Source organism: Hyperolius riggenbachi, chromosome 12 (assembly GCF_040937935.1).
Source record: "Hyperolius riggenbachi isolate aHypRig1 chromosome 12, aHypRig1.pri, whole genome shotgun sequence".
In the NCBI taxonomy this organism is placed as follows: Eukaryota; Metazoa; Chordata; class Amphibia; order Anura; family Hyperoliidae; genus Hyperolius; species Hyperolius riggenbachi.
Window position 1 is genome coordinate 98,890,395 of NC_090657.1, and position 22,200 is coordinate 98,912,594.

At 46.0% G+C, this 22,200-nt stretch overlaps 1 protein-coding gene across 1 annotated transcript in view; it reads right to left on the reverse strand.

Moving 5' to 3' along the window:
• Positions 1-16,210: 16,210 nt before the first annotated feature.
• Positions 16,211-22,200, reverse strand: part of LOC137540958 (collagen alpha-1(XVIII) chain-like) — a 93,007-nt gene continuing 87,017 nt past the window's right edge. The window contains exon 22 of the mRNA XM_068262131.1: positions 16,211-17,736. Coding sequence (XP_068118232.1) covers positions 17,526-17,736 — 211 coding nt within the window. The 3' untranslated portion in view covers positions 16,211-17,525. The remainder of the gene's footprint in view (positions 17,737-22,200) is intronic.

Below are 22,200 nucleotides of genomic sequence, written 5' to 3' on the forward strand. Positions count from 1 at the left end.
CGGCCACGCCCGTGGGCGTGGAGCGGTCTTAAGGTAGTTAAAGGGGCGCTACGGCGAAAAACTGTGACATTTAAAATATGTGCAAAAATATACAAATAAGAAGTACATTTTTTTACAGAGTAAAATGAGCCATAAATTACTTTTCTCCTATGTTGCTGTTACAGTAGGTAGTAGGAATCTGACAGAAGTGACAGATTTTGGACTAGCCCATCCCTTTATAGGGGATTCTCAGGGATATATTTATTTTCAAAAGCACTTAGTGAATGGCAGTTGCTCTGTCCAACTGCCAAAAAACTGTATAGGGAGCAGGGAAGGTGGCAAGCATCATTGTTTAAATCCTGGCTCATTTTACTCTGGAAAAAATGTACTTCTTATTTGTATATGTTTGCACATATTTTAAATTTTACAGCTTTTCGCTGTAGTGCCCCTTTAAGTATTTCAGGCAGAGAAAGAAAAAAAGGAAAACAGCATAGAGTTTTGTGTGCTAGACACTGTACATACCCATGTATATCTCATCATGTCGCATATCACTTCGGTTATCCTATTATATATAGTCCTATTACACTAAATCAGTTGCTGTCCGTTAGAACTAAAAGGACAATGGGTATGAAAGGTACCGTATATACTCAGCTATAAGTCGAGAAATTTAGGTCTGATCTACTTTTATAAAGTAGGGGGGTCGACTTATACTCGCGTCAAACCTAAATTTCTGACTTGTAGCTGAGTATCAATTGACCCCTCTGCTCTGCATCTGCTGCAGTATGCCCCCCCTAGTGCTGCCAGCCAACCAGATTGTATCCCTTTGCTCTAAAATTCCTAGATGCCACAATGCTGTGCCCCCCTGCAAGCAGGAGAATGGACTAACCCCTGCTCATTACTTATTCTCTCAGGCGGCAGCTGAGAATGCTGGTCCCCGCTGAGCATGTGATGCTGCGGGGGTAGGAGCCACTCACTTTGCCCCATTGTAACTGTTAAAATTAATAATGCAGCTCTCTCCCTGGCACTCGCTGTAAGTGCTGACACTTCAGGGAGGAGCGGCAATTAGATGGGCATGGGACAATGATGCAAATGGCGGGGGGCGGAGATTAAATCGCCGGTGTCCTGTGATGAAAAGCTGCTTGCCTTGCATCAGGGATAGGCAGGTGAGGACAATGATTGGTGGCTGGAACGGAGGGATTTAGAGCGGCTAACCTTTAAAAGAAAAATGCCTTTTGTTTGCAGATGTATTGCAGAATGTGTATCAGCTGTAGTGTGTCTACTTCCTGCTTTCATGGAAGCAGGCATATTGTTGACATCCTGTGCTCTCAAATGAGCTTATCTGCCTTGTCAGGTGACACAGAGGAGAGATCAAATTAAAACTTTTTATTAGACACAGATGAGTGGGGATTAGACAGGCTAAACTCTCTTAATATATACAGGGTGCATTTCTATGTTTTCATTATGTCTTGTGCAAGGCTTCAAGTCTACTGTGCAGCCATCAACTTTGCTAGATAGACTAATGCTTCATACACACTTGAGATAACAGTCTTTGGAAAATGAAAGATCACAGACCAATTTACCCCATTCCATGCAGTATGAGAGCCATACTCTACACAGTCTATTCTATGGAGCTACACTCCCCATCAGATAAAATCTTTGCAAAATGCTGCACACAAAGATGCCCGTACACACTCAAAAGATCAGTATCTGCAAAAGATCTGTTCCCGCAAAAGATCCATTCCTACAAAATGCATTCATAGTCTATGGGATCTGCAGATCATCATACACACCTTGTTTAACAGACTTCATCTGCATATCTGGCAATCATCTGCAGATCTGAAAATCCACCCTGTTGAATCTGATCTGCAGATGATCTGCAGATGATTGTCTGTTAAACCAAGTGTGTATGATGATCTGCAGATCTCATAGACTATGAATGCATTTTGCAGGAATGGATCTTTGGCAGGAACAGATCTTTTGCAGATAATGATCTTTTGAGTGTGTACAGACATCTTTGTGTGCAGCATCCTGCAAAGATTTTATTTGTTGGGGAGTGCAGCTCCATAGAATAGACTGTGTAGAGTATGGCTCTCATACTACATGGAAGGGGGTAAAATTGGTCTGTGATCTTTCATTTTCAAAGACTTTTATCTCAAGTGTGTATGAAGCATTATACTTGAGTAATTAAAAAATTCCAGCTTAAGAGGGTCAAATATTGGGGTCGACTTATACACGGAGTCGACTTATATCCAAGTATATATGGTAACGTTCATGTTTCCCTATGGCTCAGTTATTATTATTGTATTTATAAAGTGCTAACATATTACACAACGCTGCACAATAGATAAATGAGGTTAACATACAACGTAGGACATACAAGGAGCTCAGAACAATTAACAAGATCATGTGATGGGGTTGAATATCCTTGGTAACAATAGTTCGAGTTTGCTCTAGTCTGTGAGAGGGGTGCACTACAATGAGGGTGCATGATCAAGCTGGAAACACTAGGGGGAGGGCCCTGCCAGAGGCTTACAAACTGAAGTTGACCTTATATGCGTTTTAAAGATATCCTTTAAGTAAAAAAGTGCCCTACGGGGTACTTACCTTGGGAGAGGAAGCCCCTTGATCCAAATGCGTATTCTCCCGTCCTCCTGTGTAGCCCTGATACAGCGCCGGCACCCCCCAAAAAGGCACAGATATTTAAGTTTTTGATCCAGTGCAGGTGCAGTGGAAATAGCTGAGTTGCCTGCACAGTAGAGCGGAACCGATCGGGCTTGGCTTTTTCTGCCAGAGCCTGAAGGGGAAGATGGTACTGCGCCTGCGCTAGAGGTCAAAGGTAAATATTGCCATCTGCTACTGATCCAGGGAGGCAGCGCTGGATCCATGCTGCACAGGAGGAACGGGGGAAACCGCAATAGGATCCAGAGGCTTCCATCTCCTGAGGTAAGTACCCCCAGGAGCTTTTTCACTATGCACTGCTTTGGAAAGTTAAAATGCATAACATTTTCAGCAAATGTGTAAAAGAAGAAACCACAATACATGTTGCAATCACAACAGTTTCAAAAAGTCGCATAGTGTTAGCCATGCATTGAAGCATATGAAGTCAATTTCCTCTCTCCAGTAACTCATTTTTGTAATTGTTTGTCCTGTTTGAAAGCAAAGCGAAAAAACTGGATATTTAACACAGTAGTGAGTAGCCTCTGGATAGTCCAGAGGCTTCCCGGAACCTCCTGCAGTCCCTGCTCCAGTGGCGGGTCCACTAAACTGATTTGGAAACAGGTTTCTTTTTGCCGTTATCCTGCTGTGTTCAAGTAAAGTCCACACATGTCCAGTAGACTAATTCAAGATAAAGATTCAAGTTCTTTATTGTCATTGAGCCACAATAGGTCAAACAGCGCTGGGCACCAGAATGTCTGTGTAACGGTCTGCTCAGCTGTCTGCACGGGCAGACGGCTGTTTGTCCATTCCTTAAGTCCGAGGGCTGCAGGTCTCTGGAAAAAAGACCTGCCTGTGCTTTGCAAGTTTCAGACCTGCTCTGCTGCTGGGCAATTTGCATACACTTGTCATGCAAATGGCCTAGCTGCCTCCTTTGAAGGCTTGCAGTATAAATGCCATGTGATCCCAGAGTCCTTTGCTGCTCATAGAGGTTTGTTCCTGCTGGACTCACCTGGAGTGTCAGCCACTGCTATCTTAGTATAGTTAATTCTTGGGGAGTGCTCCTTGCATTCCTAGTTAGTGCAGTCAGTTTGTGTATATTTGTACTGCCTATTCTGTCCTGTCTTGTCTGTCTCGATTGCGCTGTCGCCAGCGGAGGTTGATAGCGAATCGCTCTGTCTTGTTTGGATCGCACTAGCCTCTAGCGGTAGCGGCTGTGGATCCTTCTGATCTGAGTTCCTGGAGTGTAACCCGGAGCAGCGGTTGCTACTGGCTACCTCATTTGTCTGTCTTGTCTGTTTGTGCTCATTTGTGTTACGTGTGGCTAATTAGGGTGGCGTGCTTGTCTCTGTTGCGCTTTTTGTACGGAGAACGCGCGGTAAACGCGTTCGCTGTTGCGAATGAGTGCGGTGTTTGCGTTTAGCTAGCGTTTGTTATTTTCCTTATCTTTTATTGTTGTTTGCTGTGCCTTTGCTACTCTCGTGCTCTGTCCTGCTCAGTCTGGTGTCACTATTTGGCAATCGCCATTCTTGCGATTGCGTTCCCACTTCGTTTCCGCCGTTGTGTGTTCACCGTCACTGGGTGGCGACTAGTTTGGTGGACACACATTGATTCTGTCTCTTTGCTCTCTCTATTTGGGGGCTATCTTGCCTTGTGTTGCTTCTCTTCATACAATTTCCATCTGGCAGATGGAAATACATGCAGTATTATGTAACAACATGCATGCAGAAAATCCAGGGCTATCTGGCCGCAGCCGCAGCTCAGCTGCAACAAGCAATTGGTGGAATGATGACAGCATCCTGAGCTGCCCAGAACTGCAGAGCGATTGCAAATGACAATGAGACTTATTGCGAATGCACAACCAAATGCAAGCAGATAAGCCAGAACTGTCCATTTGCAGCTCCACTGCAACGGACAGAATACGCTACAGGAGGGATCCTTATGCTGGATACACACGGTGCGTTTCCACACTCGATTCCCCGCTCGATTCCCGGCCGCTTGATTATTTCCGATATCCCCAATTCCTGTTTCGATGGATCGTTAGGTCGATTTGGCATACTTTGCATGAGAATAGACCAAACAATCATCGAAGTGTGCTCGGAAATGCTCGGAAATAATCGAGCGGCTGGGAATTGAGCGGGGCATCGAGTGCGGGAACGCACCGTGTGTACCCAGCATTACACATGCAGCTAATCCAGTCTGACTTCAGTCAGAGAACCTGATCTGCATGCTTGTTGAGGGGCTGTGGCTTAACCACTTCACCACTGAGGGGTTTTACCCCTTGAACACCAGAGCAATTTTCACCTTTCAGCGCTCCTTCCATTCATTCGTCTATAACTTTATTATTACTTATCACAATGAAATGAACTATATCTTGTTTTTTTCGCCACCAATTAGGCTTTCTTTAGGTGGGACATTATGCCAAGAATTATTTTATTCGAAATGTGTTTTAATGGGAAAATAGGAAAAAATGTGGGAAAAAAATATTATTTTTCAGTTTTCGACCATTATAGTTTTTAAATAATGCATGCTACTGTAATTAAAACCCATGAAATGTATTTGCCCATTTGTCCCAGTTATAAAACCGTTTAAATTATGTCCCTATCACAATGTTTGGCGCCAATATTTTATTTGGAAATAAAGGTGCATTTTTTTCAGTTTTGCATCCATCCCTAATTACAAGCCCGTAGTTTATAAAGTAACAGTGTTATACTCTCTACAAAACAATCTTATTGCTGTCTCATGCACATATACAAACTTTATTGCCGCCTTAGCTGCGTAACGTAAGATCACGACACATTAAAACAACAGACACTTAAAATCACTACCTGGCCAGGTGCGCTCGCTATTTTATATAAAAGGACCAGACCTGTGCATACATGCAGCGTGATCGCCCAGCCTTGGCCTATGCGGAAAACGCTCTGCACCACACTGGTCTATCCGGTCCTCATCCCACCACCACAACACCCAGCACGCTGTGCGCTGCTGTCTCGAGTGCCTGCTTATGGCACAGTATACGGATCTTCATAGTATGGCTGTATACGGATTCTGCCCAGGATGATCAGACTTGAATTGCGTGTTATCGTCTACCTCACAGAAACACTGGTTTGCTAAGGAGCTGACTCTGCATGGCGTATACTGTCACATAGTGATTTTAAATACTTGCGCATCCAGATGGCGGACTCCTGTCCGTTTAGCTTACTTTACCTGATGTAACGGTTAAACCCAGTGACAAGGGTGGAAACGTTGTTTTACTATCCACTGGGTATTATGTTGAGGAATATTTGCGTTTACTGAGCGATGAGAATACATATGTGAAATTGAGATCTGATCCTTTCCCAGCCATAAAGTCAAAGGTGAATCATTTGATGGATGACGGCCGTGACCGGGGCGTAGTGTCAAAAAACGAACATGGTTATTGTTGGGTGGATACTTACCGTATACCGGTGTTTTACATGATACCCAAGGTACACAAAAATTCTACGCACCCTCCCGGCCGCCCCATCGTCTCAGGGAATGAGGGACCATTAGAAAGATTGGGGAGATATCTTGACCTCAAACTTAAAAATATGGTTGAGATGCTGCCATCATATGTGAGAGACACTGGCGATGCCCTAAGGGCATTGAGCATGGTAGAGGTACAGGCAGATGATCTCATCGCAAGTATCGATGTTGAATCGCTCTATGTTGTGGTGGTGGGATGAGGACCGGATAGACCAGTGTGGTGCAGAGCGTTTTCCGCATAGGCCAAGGCTGGGCGATCACGCTGCATGTATGCACAGGTCTGGTCCTTTTATATAAAATAGCGAGCGCTCCTGGCCAGGTAGTGATTTTAAGTGTCTGTTGTTTTAATGTGTCGTGATCTTACGTTACGCAGCTAAGGCGGCAATAAAGTTTGTATATGTGCATGAGACAGCAATAAGATTGTTTTGTAAATAGTATACGTGGTGGTTGTTGCTGGCTCCTTTTATTAGTTGCACATCAATCAATTGGTGGCTCTCTGACTATTATTGGAATTGCAGTGTTATACTCTCTTGACATAAATATTTAAAAAGTTCAGTCCCTAAAGTAACTATTTATGTTTTTTTTTTGTTTTTTTTATTGTATATTTTTTATTTTATTTTATTTTTTATTACAAAAAAAAAAATTGGGGAGTGTGGGAGGTAATGAGTTAACTTACTGTGTAAAACTAATGTATTTGTATATGTAAAATGCTTTAGGGTGTAGTTTTACTATTTGGCCACAGTGAGTTTGTGTTCATGCGACCTGTAAGCGTCCGGTAGGACGCTTACAGGAAGCACTACGAGGCTGGGAAAATCACAATGATCGCGCTGTTTCTCATAGAGGCAGCAGATCATTGCGGGGGCTTAGATCAACGAACGGGAATGGATTTTCCTGTTCATTGATCTCCAGGCAAGCGGGCGGCGGCGTGCACGAGCTGCGGGAGCGCGCGCACGAGCGGCGGGAGCGCGGACAGCGGCGGTAGCGCGGGAGGTACGGATTTCTCCGTCCCTTGGTTTTTTAGGGGGGGGGAGGGACGGAGAAATTCGTACCGCGGGGGGTAAAGTGGTTAAAGTATTAGAGACACAGGAGAGTCAGGCAACTGGTATTATTTTAAAAGAAAAAATACTTATCCTTCTCAGTTTAAGTTCCCTGTAAGCAAAAGGTTGTATCCAAGTGCCTGCCCCTTTTGTGCACCAAGCTACACATTTGTAATGCTGTAATTTTTTTTTTACTTTTAATTTTTAGTTCAGTTTGCTTTAAAGACTTTTAGGACAATTATAATTGACTCAGGAATATATGAAATCCATTAAAAAGTTCCTGTTTGGGTTTATGAAACAAAAGTAATGTATCATCTCTTACCAATATAGGGTTAAGCAGAGATGCATAACATGTTATAGATTCCTTATGCTGAAGATAATGTTACTTTATTTCTAAACTGACTGATTTTAACATTCCTGTCCCATAATACTACTTCAGAGAATAGCAGGGACAAGGCATACAAAATTAGAACCAAATTAAGTAGTTGTTAGGTGTGACGGACGAGCCGTCAGTGCGCAGAAAACGCAGCCGCAATCGACTTCCTGCCTCGGTTGTCATTGCGCTGCCCAATCAGAATCTCATGTCTGTGGACACCAGGCAGTCCAGCCTGGGGGGTCTCTGCTGTCTTCAGGGGAGTTAGTTAGCAGAGTTCTTTTCATGAAGCCTGTGCCCTGTGACTTGCTAATTAAGCCAGAGGTGTAATGCTTCATACACACTTGAGATAAAAGTCTTTGGAAAAGGCAAGATCACAGACCAATTTTACCCCATTCCATGTAGTATGAGAGCCATACTCTACACAGTCTATTCTATGGAGCTGCACTCCCCATCAGATAAAATCTTTGCAAGATGCTGCACACAAAGATGCCCGTACACACTCAAAAGATCATTATCTGCAAACGATCTGTTCCTGCAAAATTTCCATTCCTGCAAAATGCATTCATAGTCTATGAGATCTGCAGATCCTCATACACACCTTGTTTAACAGACTTCATCTGCATATCTGGCAATCATCTGCAGATCTGAAAATCCATCCTGGTGGATCTGATCTGCAGATGATTGTCTGTTAAACCAAGTGTGTATGATGATCTGCAGATCTCATAGACTATGAATGCATTTTGCAGGAATGGATATTTTGCAGGAACAGATCTTTTGCAGATAATTATCTTTTGAGTGTGTACGGGCATCTTTGTGTGCAGCATCCTGCAAAGATTTCTGTCTGATGGGGAGTTCAGCTCCATAGAATAGACTGTGTAGAGTATGGCTCTCATACTACATGGAAGGGGGTAAAATTGGTCTGTGGTCTTTCATTTTCCAAAGACTTTTATCTCAAGTGTGTATGAAGCATAACACTCAGATGTTAATTAACAAACCAGGAGTCTTTTCAGAGCCAAGGAAGCTAATCCCAGCAGGAGGCAGACTTAGCGGAACCATTCAGCCAGGATAGGGAAACAGAGTTATGATCTTAAGGCCTCGTTCACATCAGGGCCGTTTCTGTGCGCTTTTTACAGCGCACTGGCCTGTGCGATCAGCAAGGTATTTACTTTCCCATGTAACTAAATGTAGCTGGTTCACATCTATGCGCTGCGCTGAGCAGCGTTACAGAAACGTAGGGTTGCATGCATTTCTGTGCGTTGAGCTGGAAAGCGCACATCAATGCAAGTGAATGGGTGCGCTTTTTTAGCGCATAGAAGCGCGTACAAGCGCATAGAAGCGCATGCGTTTTTTACCCCTAATTGGAGAAAAAAATACATTTACATACAAAAACAAAGTTTTATTGACAACTGCTGCTGGTACAACAAGCAAAATGTGCTTTAAAGAAGCGCAGCGCAACGCACAGAAACGCACACTAAAGCGCGCACAAGCGCATGCGTTTTTTAACCACGCGCTTTCATGCGTTTTTCAGCGCAGCAGATGTGAACGAGGCCTTATGCATGTTTTAGAAGTACCATACATCGGAGAGCTGTGGAAGTTATATCATTCTGCTGGTCCGGATCTTGTGAGTATTTTGATAGTAAATTGGGGCCACTGGCATAACCAGAACTCGGGGGATTCCACTGTTTTTTAACCGGGCATGCAAACATGCCCAAGTCTGGTATCATATGAACTGGCCTAGTCTGAGAAATATGAATATATGATGGTCATGTGTGTGAGGAAAGCGTAAGCTGAGCTATGACAAATGTCATATTTGGTGGGCAGAGAGCACCCAGCCAGGGGGCTCACCGCCCCTGTCCAACCCCTGGGCTGTACTTGAGGCTCCACTCAAAGGTGGGCATTGTTCAAAAGTCTTTAGAAGGAACCCCTCAGGCATTCCTCCATTTTCCATCTTCATGAACACACGGCCACCGTGAGGAACAAGTGGTGGCCATCTTGCCGGAGCTGAAACAAAGGGCACATGGCTAGCGGCCATCTTGTCTGAATTGAAACAAAGGACATCCTCCATTTTGTTTGGATTTTAAAACTTGCTGAACTTTGAAGTTATCTCTGGAACAAAGAACTTTGCAGAACTTGAAACCGTTTTGCTTGGACTTTATGATTCTTCCCACAAAAGGACATATTTCCACAAACCCTAAGTATTTTCTCCCTTTTATTTTTTATACTGGCTATTACTGTTTTAATAATTGTTGATTTTAATAATTGTCTGTATATATTAATTATTTATATTGCTTTCAATAAACCGACGCTATCGTCAGTTGTTGTTCTAGCTACCCTACTATTCAGCACGCACACAACTGAACCAGACCTCTGAAGAGACGTTACTATTGTTTGTTGTTGGCTAGACAGAATACAGCGTGTTTTAACCGTTTTTATTCGCAGGACCAGTCAGTCAGTAAATCGGGTCCACTGGCCCATACCAGTGGTGGTGGCAGATACCCTGGAATCGTGTGTAGGTTGTAATTACCCATATCTCACAAGCTCCCTTCTGGTTTGTCTGCGGTTTGTCCCAACGGTTCCTGCGCATTGACTGCGACCAGAGTTCGCACGATCCGTGCACTGGCACCGTTTGGAAGGCCATTTGCGGTCTGACCACCAGGGCTCCTGTGACATTAGGCAATCATGTATATTGGGAAAGAGCAATCAAGCATAAACATTTTATTGTATGTACCTGTGAACAATCAATCAACAAGATGGAACAGGAACAAGAAATGCTTGGAAACCAAAAAGATCAGATGGAGGAGCAATCAGACGCCTGTGCATGATGATGTGGCCTTGCCACCTCGATGATTGCTGATTGAGACATCAACTGAAATCAGGGCCATAACGAAACAGAGGCTGGAGAAGTACCAGCCTCTGGGTGCATCGCCCATCACACTGCCTGTCTGGCCACTCCCCGGGACCCCAACGAGACAGGATGTCAAGTTCCTGTTGATCTCAGCACAGGTGATTGGAGTGGGTACCCTCAGGGCGTGGGGTCTAAGAGGGCAGGGGTCTTCACCAGCGCACCCTGCCAGGGATGATGGACTGTCACCCCTAGCGGTTGATGGACTACTTTGCTACCTGGTGCCCACCAGGTCACAGTTCCCAGGGCTTCCCCACCAGTGATGAGAAGAACAGGAGAGAAGGACAACTTACTGAATGGATTACGGCATGGCGACACGCTGCAGCTGTCAATGATGAGACAGCACTGTGAGCTGGTTTTTAAACCCTGGCTTTTGCACCAGTGCCATAGCCAGGCTCGAGGAGGAGAGATGGACCCTTGGCTCAAGGAAGGCTGGAGGGCGGCGCAGATGCTGTCGTGGATGAGAATGGCATTCTCGATCGATTTCGGCGGCACTGCCGGCTTCTTCAGGAGGCGTGTTCCAATGGTTGTGACGCGGCGGCTATGTGCCAACCACCGCCCAATCCGGCCACAGAGCACGGTCCCTCCCGCCACCACCCACGGGCCAATGCGAGCACAGGGGCTGGCAGACACGACGGGCAAGCCAGCCAATAGCACGCCCGGAGCGTTCACCAAGCCCTGCCCCCCCCGCACGCAGGCCACAGGCAAGGTCCCTTGGTGTCCTCTGGGTCTCCTCCGTGGTCTTGCTGGCAGGTCTGTAAACCTGGCGACCCGGCACGTCATCGCCCACATCGCCATAAGGGCCCTGAGCATGCGTGGTTCAGGCTTTCGAGTACCGCACAGTACCCCTACGGCGATGGGCGCGATGACGCTCAGGGTGCCTGGACGAGCCACGCATGCCCGACTTTGGCCAAAGTCACGCACCTACCGGAGCCGCCAGCGGGACCATGGAGGTGAACCAGAGAATACTGAGGGGCCTTGCAGGCTATGGGGGGCGGGAGGAAACCCCAGGTAAGTTCAGATTTGCTTTTTTTAACCTCTGTTCAGGGTCCCTTTAAGCTACGCACGCTCTTTTGAAGTGCTGCACGATGATATATAGATGCTTCACTAGCACGGCCGCTCCTACAATAAATAACGTCTGAATAAGAGCCTCCGTTCATTTGCTTTTGCAATTTTGCTGGTAACTAAAAACTTTTTACATTCTGTAATTGCTGTTACACATTTCGCTGGAGACATGTCAGTTGTGTAATTCTATCCATTTTTTCAGGGGATATAAAATGCCATAGAGTTATTAAAATAAAGTACATCTGACCATTTGTAGGTGATCAGTTGTATGGCAGAATGCTTTATGATTTCTCTATTTCTGATAATATAATTTGGAAGCATAATGACTATGCCCTCTGCTAGTAAATACTGATGAACAATCATGTCTATCATAAGCATAGATTGTAAATGGGAATCTAGTAATACATAATGTACAACTATAATACACAGATCGCCGAAGCCAGTGCAGTTTGTAGGCTAAAATGCACCCAGGGCAAGGGTGTAAAAATTGTGCCCCCCCCCCCCCCCGCGCAGAGCCAGGTATAGGTGCCCACAGTATATGTTAGCCAGGTATACAGTGGTGTGAAAAACTATTTGCCCCCTTCCTGATTTCTTATTCTTTTGCATGTTTGTCACACTTAAATGTTTCTGCTCATCAAAAACCGTTAACTATTAGTCAAAGATAACATAATTGAACACAAAATGCAGTTTTAAATGATGGTTTTTATTATTTAGTGAGGAAAAAAAACTCAAAACCTACATGGCCCTGTGTGAAAAAGTGATTGCCCCCCTTGTTAAAAAATAACTTAACTGTGGTTTATCACACCTGAGTTCAATTTCTGTAGTCACCCCCAGGCCTGATTACTGCCACACCTGTTTCAATCAAGAAATCCCTTAAATAGGAGCTATCTGACACAGAGAAGTAGACCAAAACCACCTCAAAAGCTAGACATCATGCCAAGATCCAAAGAAATTCGGGAACAATTGAGAACAAAAGTACTGTAATTGAGATCTATCAGTCTGGTAAAGGTTATAAAGCCATTTCTAAAGCTTTGGGACTCCAGCAAACCACAGTGAGAGCCATTATCCACAAATGGCAAACACATGGAACAGTGATGAACCTTCCCAGGAGTGGCCGGCCGACCAAAATTACCCCAAGAGCGCAGAGAAAACTCATCCGAGAGGCCACAAAAGACCCCAGGACAACATCTAAAGAACTGCAGGCCTCACTTGCCTCAATTAAGGTCAGTGTTCACAACTCCACCATAAGAAAGAGACTGGGCAAAAACGGCCTGCATGGCAGATATCCAAGGCGCAAACCACTTTTAAGCAAAAAGAACATCAAGGCTCGTCTCAATTTTGCTAAAAAAACATCTCAATGATTGCCAAGACTTGTGGGAAAATACCTTGTGGACCGCCGAGACAAAAGTTGAACTTTTTGGAAGGTGCGTGTCCCGTTACATCTGGCGTAGAAGTAACACAGCATTTCAGCAAAAGAACATCATACCAACAGTAAAATATGGTGGTGGTAGTGTGATGGTCTGGGGTTGTTTTGCTGCTTCAGGACCTGGAAGGCTTGCTGTGATAGATGGAACCATGAATTCTACTGTCTGCCAAAAAATCCTGAAGGAGAATGTCCGGCCATCTGTTCGTCAACTCAAGCTGAAGCGATCTTGGGTGCTGCAGCAGGACAATGACCCAAAACACACCAGCAAATCCACCTCTGAATGGCTTAAGAAAAACAAAATGAAGACTTTGGAGTGGCCTAGTCAAAGCCCTGACCTGAATCCTATTGAGATGTTGTGGCATGACCTTAAAAAGGCAGTTCATGCTAGAAAACCCTCAAATAAAGCTGAATTACAACAATTCTGCAAAGATGAGTGGGCCAAAATTCCTCCAGAGCGCTGTAAAAGACTCGTTGCAAGTTATCGCAAACGCTTCATTGCAGTTATTGCTGCTAAGGGTGGCCCAACCAGTTATTAGGTTCAGGGGGCAATTTCCTTTTTCACACAGGGCCATGTAGGTTTTGAGTTTTTTTTCTCACTAAATAATAAAAACCATCATTTAAAACTGCATTTTGTGTTCAATTATGTTATCTTTATCTAATGGTTAACGGTTTTTGATGAGCAGAAACATTTAAGTGTGACAAACATGCAAAAGAATAAGAAATCAGGAAGGGGGCAAATAGTTTTTCACACCACTATAGTTGCCCTCAGTATAGGTCCCCCCAGTATAGGTAGCCAGGAATAGGTACCCCAGTATAGGTAGCCAGCTATAGCCCCCCCCCCCCCCCAGTATAGGTAGCCAGGCATAGGTGAGCCAGTATAGTTGCCCCCACTATAGGTTAGCCAGGTAGGTGCTTCCAGTATAGGTAGCCAGTATAGTTGCCCCCAGTATAGGTTAGATAGGCAGACGCCCCGGGTATAAGTTAGATAGGTAGGTGCCCCCAGTACAGGTTAGCTAGGTGGGTGCCTCTAATATAGGTAGCCAGAATAGTTGCCCCCAGCATAGGTTAGATAGGTAGGTGCCCCAGTATAGGTTAGTTAGGTAGGTGCCTCCAGTATAGGTAGCCAGTATAGTTGCTACCTGTATAGGCTAGCTAGGTAGGTAGGTGCCACCAATACAGGTTAGATAAGTAAGTGCCCCCAGTATAGGTTAGATAGGTAGCTGCCTCCCAATATAGGTTAGATAGGTAGCTGCCCCCCAGTATAGGTTAGATTAGGTAGGTGCCCCCCCAGCATAGGTTAGATTAGGTAGCTGCCCCCCAGTATAGGTTAGATAGGTAGCTGCCCCCCAGTATAGGTTAGATTAGGTAGATGCCCTCCAGTATATGTTAGGTAGCTGCCCCCCAGTATAGGTTATATTAGGTAGCTGCCCCCCAGTATAGGTGAGGTAGGTAGGTGCTCCCCCATAATGGAGGGGGGAGCCGCAGCTGCGGGGAGGGAAGCCCGACCTCCCTTCCTCTCGCCGGGCCGCCCTCCATGCTCCCCCCTCGTACTGCAGTGTGAGAGCGCAGGGAAGCGTTATATATACAGCTACTCACCTCCGTCCCAGGTTCCAATCGCCGCTCACTCGCCGCTGGTCTTTTCTCTGCATAGACGCTGATACACACGCTGCTTTCTGTTAAACAGCGTGTGTATCAGCGTCTATGCAGAGAGGAGACCAGCGGCGAGTGTGCGGATATTGGAACCTGGGACAAAGGTGAGTAGTTATATATAACGCTTCCTTGCACTCTCACTGTGCAGTCAGAGGGGGGAGCATGGAGGGCGGTCTGGGGAGAGGAAGGGAGGGAGAGGTCGGGCTGCGGCTCCGCTCTCCATTACAGCGCCCCCGTCCATTACAGCGCCCCCTCCCAATAGTGCTCAGGGCGACTACACGGCTGCGCGGCCCTAGAAACGGGCCTGGCCCAAGCCCCCATGCAGCTGCGCTGTCACCTCTGAGTAATTTACCTACTGCTGCTAAACACCTGCCGCCCTTGCTGTAAGTCCCAACGCTGTACTTACAGTGCATCACTCACAGTAAATGACTGTTTCTCTGAGGGCTCTTTCACACCAGAGCCCTTTTTCAGCGTTTTACTTTGCGTTAACCAAGGTAAAAGGTAAGTCCATAGACTTTCATTTTACCTTTCACACCTGACGCTGCGTTTCAATGCGTTGCGGTAAGACGCACCCGGGAGCATTTTATCGTCGGGAATCAGCGTTTTCCTATTGGGTTAATTAATTACTACCGCCACTACTCAGCGTCGCACCGCAGATTCCCGATGACACCCCGCAGTCTATTCAACGCGTGCAGGAAGCAGCTCCTGCACGCGTTGTCTAATGTGAAAGAGGCCTGAGCCCTGGCAAAGCATCTTTGAAGCTCACGTCGGGGATCCCCATTGGTCCAATGTCTGGGCCAATGAAAATGATCCAAATAGTGGACCAATGGCAATGTGCTGGGTAGTTCTGTAATAGGATTTGGCCCATGGAGCCTGATTCACAAAGCTCTTCTGTTAAATTATCTCACCTTATTTATTTACTCACAATTTATCTTTCCTTAAATGTCTTAAAGAGACACTGAAGCGAAAAAAATATATTATATAATGAATTGGTTGTGTACTATGAATAATTACTAGAAGATTAGCAGCAAAGAAAATATTCTCATATTTTTATTTTCAGGTATATAGTGTTTTCTAACATTGCATCATTCTCTAATATGTGCAGATTACACAACACTCTGCATTCAAAATGATTCCTTCAGAGCAGTCTGTGAACTAATGACTAACTCCTTTGCCAGAGAAAAAGACATTTGTTTACTTACAGTTGAGATAATAAAAGTCAGATAACAGCCCTCTCCACGACTTTGAAAGTTGTAGAGATTAATGGCTTTTTTGCATAGAGATAACAACTGGAGTTTCTTAACTCTTCCTGTACTGGAAACAATTACACTGATGTAGCTGATCTTAATGTTTTATTTCTTAGCTGTACTACACATACAAATCCTAATATAATTTTTTTTTCGCTTCAGTGTCTCTTTAACTCATGATATACCTCTCCTTATCAAACTTAACTCATGGTTTAGCTCTCTTTATCTAACTGAACTCATGGTTTAGCTCTCCTTATTTGACATAACGCATGCTTTAGCTCTCCTTATCTATTTATGTCATGAATTAGCTCTCCTTATTTGTTTATCTTTTGCATTAGCACTTACAGTTAAGGTGATAAATAAGTAACCTTTGTGAATCAACCCCCTGGTATCTTACGATTCACCTCTCTGTATTTTACTTATCTCAAATTATATCTCCTTATCTGTCTCTCATGATTTATCACTCCTTGGGCCTGATGCTCAAGGCAGCAGTACATTTGATGTGCTCAGGCAGTGATCAGCAATTTTACCAGTACAAATGCCAGAGAAGCTACATAATACACGGTGTGTTTAAGCAAAAGGGGATAACATCAGAGGGCAAAACAAAAGTTCGGCAGATGAGCTTTTTGTCCCTAGACCTGTGCAACAAACAAGGGGGCGTGATCTGCGTATGGAGAAAAAACATCTACATAGTAAGGGGTTCATTACAGTAAGAGAGGTTAAAATCTGAAATACCTTATCTCAGGAAGTAATTATGGCAAACTCTATATCTGAATCTAAAGAGGGCTTGGATGCTTTCCTTGCATCAAAGCACTCACATCCATGGCTATAATTGCTAGGTAATTCCAGGCAGATTCATTCGGGGATTTATTAGACTGCTACCTGGAGTCAGTAAGTCTTTTAAGGCTTATAGGCCTAGGCCTGTAAAGATTTTAAGCCTTCCCCTGGATCAACTGGGATATGTGCCGGTTCAGGACAGTGATTTTTTTTTTCCACGTTGAACTTGATGGAAGGATGTCTTTTTTTCAATCAAACAATGTGATTATGTTGTTTGCGCCAAGTCTGACACTGGCTGGAATATCATGACAGTGTAGTGTTGTATTCACTAGGCACAGACTTCTAGAATGCTTATATGCAATGTCCAGACATAAAGCAAAGCCAAGAGTAGAAATGATCACCTATGCAAGAACTTACGTAAAAACATGTAATTGATTTGATCACGTGATAGTTTGCATATCTGACTGGATGTGATCATTTCCTGTTTTAAGCTATACAGTAACCAGAAGTGACTTGTGATCATGACCAGCCAGTCAGAGATTTAAAAGTCTATCACATGAGCAGGCAACTCACATGAGTTATTTTAAAGGCGATCATCTGTAGTTATCTCCTGAGTCTACACAACTTTTAACATAAAGACACCAAAACCACTGATTTTCTACTGACGATTGCAGAACAATGGCAGAATGAATTTTTAAAAGCAATTCACTTCAATCTGCTCTACAACACTGATCTTGGTTCATTTGTGATAAATTTGCTTAAAGTAGTAATAAACGTCTGTTTTATAGGCTTTTTCCAGCTTGTAAATAGCTGTTCTAAGTCTTTTAGCACCCAGGAAAAAGTGTTACTTTTGTCCAGCCTTTTAAGACGTGATACACAGACTGCCCCATCTTCGGATAATCCATGTTCACCACATATAGTAATATGGGAAGGCAACTTCAATACACAGAATGGCTAACTTTTGGCCACAGTTAAAAGAGTCATTTTCCTGCATCCAGTTCCTTTCTAGTACTGATGCTAGTCCTTCTGCATTAGTGTTGCTCCTCCATTCCCTGCAGTTCCTGCTGCGAACAGGAGTCCCCCTCTGACTAGATCCGTGCCAGAAGGCTTTCTCAGTCCTGGAGAGGGAGAAGAAGACACATAGAAACATTAACCGGTGTAGAATACTATCTGTATGCTAAGTATCTATTGTGTTATATGATGCACACTTGTATTTCTCAGGCCACACTACCGCACAACACTAAGGGGTAACAATATCTGCTTACGTACAATCATACTGGTCAGGACCATTTAGTGGATAATAAGTAACACCTATTGAATCATGCAAACTCTGTAAATTCAAAGAAGTCTTTAAAGTCCACTTTCATGAATGTCTAACCTTACATTGTCACATAGGCCTTGTTTATTAACGTGTACCAGAGAGGAGACAACGTATACATTTTATACATACCTGGGGTTTTCTCCAGCCCCATCCGCAACGGATCGCTCCCACGCCGCAATCCTCAGTCTTCTCCCTCTTCAGTACCAGGTCCTGTAACTTCGGCCAGTCGAAGCCAGTCTGAGCATGCGCAGTGCACTTCTCCGTCTCTCTCCATCACTCCCCGGCGGCTGGGAGCGCTCTGCGTCTGTACAGAATGCTCCCAGCCGTTGGAGATGCAGAACGCTCCCAGCCGTCGGGGAGAGATGGAGAGAGACGGAGGAGTGCACTGAGACTGGCCGAAGTTACAGGACCCGGTATCGAAGAGGGAGAAGACTGAGGACAGCAGGGCGTGGGAGCAATCTCTGCAGATGGGGCTGGAGGAAGCCCCAGGTATGTATAAAACTTGTACTTTGTCTCATCTCTGGTTTCCTTTAAGGTTGGGGACCAGTGACAGTGCAGCACTTGTGTGATCTGCAAAATCTCCACATATGGGATGTAATCACTTTTGTTGCCAGCAGTTCAGATATTAATGGCTATATGTTTAGTTATTTTGATAGGTACACACACTACATGACAATCAGCCAAGGCAGTCATTACAGGCCGTCCCAATCGAGAATCTAGTAAGGGTATCCCCCTACAATGCCTGACGATTTGGCGCTGGATTTTATTGTTCTTATTACTATTTTTTCTTTATAAAGTGACCACATCATCCATAGCGCTGTATGTAGAACAAAACAGACAACAGAGGGGAGCATAGATACATGAGTGGTTCAACACATTGTACAATCAGGACAACCAGCAACACAAATACAAATAAATAAAATGAATGTGTAGTATACGCCATTACCAATAATGGTACATTTGATAGGATGCAACAGAAACAGTAAAAACTATGGGAAGTCCCTGCCATTGCTAGTTTACAATCTTGAGTGTAGTGGTGGAGACATCAGAGGAGGAAACAAGGGTTTAGCGGATGAGGATGCGTTCTTACAGTTCTACCTATAACAAATTATAAGCTTGTCTAAAGAGGTGTGTTTTAAAGGTGCATCTGAAGATTTCCAAGCTTGGAGCATGACAGACAAACTGTGGGAGCGTCCCAAAGGAGAGGTGACACTCGTGAGGAGTCCTGGATGTGGGAGTGAGAGGAGGTTTCCAAGCTAGATGTCTGGAGGGTTTCGTGAGAAGTTTGCAAGTTCCAGGAGGGATGTATCTGGAGCAGTGCAGTTTCTAGGCTAAAATGCACCCAGGGCGAGGGTGTAAAAATTGCCCCCCCCCCCGAGCAAGGTATGGGTGCCCGCAGTATAGGTTAGCCAGGTCTAGTTTCACTTAGTATAGGTCCCCCTAGTATAGGTAGCCAAGAATAGGTACCCCAGTATAGGTAGCCAGGCATAGGTGAGCCAGTATAGTTGCCCCCGCTATAGGTTAGCCAGGTAGGTGCCTCCAGTATAGGTAGCCAGTATAGTTGCCCCCAGTATAGGTTAGATAGGCAGGCGCCCCCGGTATAAGTTAGATAGGTAGGTGCCCCAGTACAGGTTAGCTAGGTGGGTGCCTCTAATATAGGTAGCCAGAATAGTTGCCCCCAGCATAGGTTAGATAGGTAGGTGCCCCCAGTATAGGTCATTTAGGTAGGTGTCTCCAATATAGGTAGCCAGTATAGTTGTCACCTGTATAGGCTAGCTAGGTAGGTAGGTGCCCCCAATACAGGTTAGATAAGTGCCCCCAGTATAGGTTAGATAAGTAGCTGCCCCCCAGTATAGGTTAGATAGGTAGCTGCCCCCCAGTATAGGTTAGATAGGTAGGTTCCCCTCAGTATACGTTAGATAGGTAGGTGCCCCCCCAGTATAGGTTAGATTAGGTAGCTGCCCCCCCCCCCTTCCAGTATAGGCTAGATTAGACAGGTGCCCCCCAGTATAGGTTAGATAGGTAGCTGCCCCCCAGCATAGGTTAGATTAGGTAGGTGCCCCCCAGTATAGGTTAGATAGGTAGCTGCCCCCCAGTGTAGGTTAGATAGGTAGCTGCCCCCCAGTGTAGGTTAGATTAGGTAGGTGCCCTCAGTATAGGTTAGATTAGGTAGCTGCCCTCCAGCGTAGGTTAGATTAGGTAGGTGCCCCCCAGGATAGGTAGCTGCCCCCCAGTGTTGGTTAGATAGGTAGCTGCACCCCAGTGTAGGTTAGATTAGGTAGGTGCCCCCCAGTATAGGTTAGATAGGTAGCTGCACCCCAGTGTAGGTTAGATTAGGTAGCTGCCCCCCAGCGTAGGTTAGATTAGGTAGGTGCCCCCCAGGATAGGTTAGATAGGTAGCTGCCCCCCAGCGTAGGTTAGATTAGGTAGGTGCCCCCCAGGATAGGTTAGATAGGTAGCTGCCCCCCAGCGTAGGTTAGATTAGGTAGGTGCCCCCCAGGATAGGTTAGATAGGTAGCTGCCCCCCAGCGTAGGTTAGATTAGGTAGGTGCCCCCCAGGATAGGTTAGATAGGTAGCTGCCCCCCAGCGTAGGTTAGATTAGGTAGGTGCCCCCCAGGATAGGTTAGATAGGTAGCTGCCCCCCAGCGTAGGTTAGATTAGGTAGGTGCCCCCCAGGATAGGTTAGATAGGTAGCTGCCCCCCAGCGTAGATTAGATAAGGTAGGTGCCCCCCAGGATAGGTTAGATAGGTAGCTTCCCCCCAGCGTAGGTTAGATAGGTAGGTGCCCCCCAGGATAGGTTAGATAGGTAGCTGCCCCCCATAATGGAGGGGGGAAGCACCGTAGCCGCGGGGAGGGCAACCCGACCTCTCCCTCCCTCTCCCGGGCCGCCCTCTGTGCTCCCCCCTCAGATGTATAGTGAGCAGCAGCAGCAGCCAGGGAGGGAGCGCTGTATACAACATACCTCCCTGGCTCCAAGCGCTGCTCTCTCGCCGCCGGTCTTCTTCTCTCTGCATACACGCTTATACACACGCTGCTTCCTGTTTAGCCGGAAGCAGCGTATGTATACGTGTGTAGGCAGATGGGAGAAGACCGGCGGCGAGAGAGCAGCGCTTGGAGCCAGGGAGGAATGTTGTATACAGCGCTCCCTCCCTGGCTGCTGCTGCTGCTCACTATACATCTGAGGGGGGAGCACGGAGGGCGGCCCGGGAGAGGGAGGGAGAGGTCGGGTTGCCCTCCCCGCGGCTACGGTGCTTCCCCCCTCCATTACAGCGCCCCCCTCCCAACAGCGCCCCGGGCGGTGGCACGCCCCGCACGGGGCTAGAAACGGGCATGATCTGGAGATTAATGAGGAAATGTATGCAGGTGACAACTTATGCAGAGCTTTGAATAATAGGGGTAGGAGTTTCAACTGGATCCTTTGGATAATTGGCAGCCAATGAAGGGATTGGCAGAGAGGGGCAGCATCAGGAGTGAGGAGAGGTGGATGAAACCAGAGATGGACCAGAGGTGGTAGAATAGGAGCCCCGTGGTCCTTTTGGTAAGCAGAGGTGAAGAAAAATGAAATAAGGTGGCAGGTGGGCCCCTTGACACCCACTAAGCCCCAAGCACCTTCCTAGTTTACCTGGTGGATGATCCTGCTCTGGATGAAACTAGCAGCAAAGTTTAAAAGGGGACTGTAAACAAGTGTTTTTCTTGGTAGGCCACAGAGTACGGAGTTATAGTAGTCAAGACAGGAAATTATTAACCTCCTTGCCGGTTATCCCGAGCTCAGCTCGGGGTAACCTGCCGCGGAGGATTCCTCAGGCCCTGCTGGGCCGATTTGCATTTTTTTTTTTTGCAATTTTTTTTTTGTTACACGCAGCTAGCACTTTGCTAGCTGCGTGTAACTTAGGATCGCCGCCGCTCCGCGCCGATTCGCCGCAACCCGCCGCATCAGAGGGTGCCCCCCCGAGACCCGTGCGCTGCCTGGCCAATCAGTGCCAGGCAGCGTCGAGGGGTGGTTCGAGACTCCCTCTGATGTCACGACGTCGATGACGTCATCGCGCCCGTCGCCATGGCGACGGGGGAAGACCTCATGGAAATCCCGTTCAGAACGGGATTTCCGGATGGGTATATGCGCCGGCGGCGATCGGCACATTCGGGGGGACGCCGCAGGGAGGGGGGAAGCATGTAGCTAGCGCTAGGCTAGCTACATGCTAAACGAATAAAAAAAATGCAAAAAAACACCCTCCCTGCCGTGCGCAGCAAATTTTTATAAC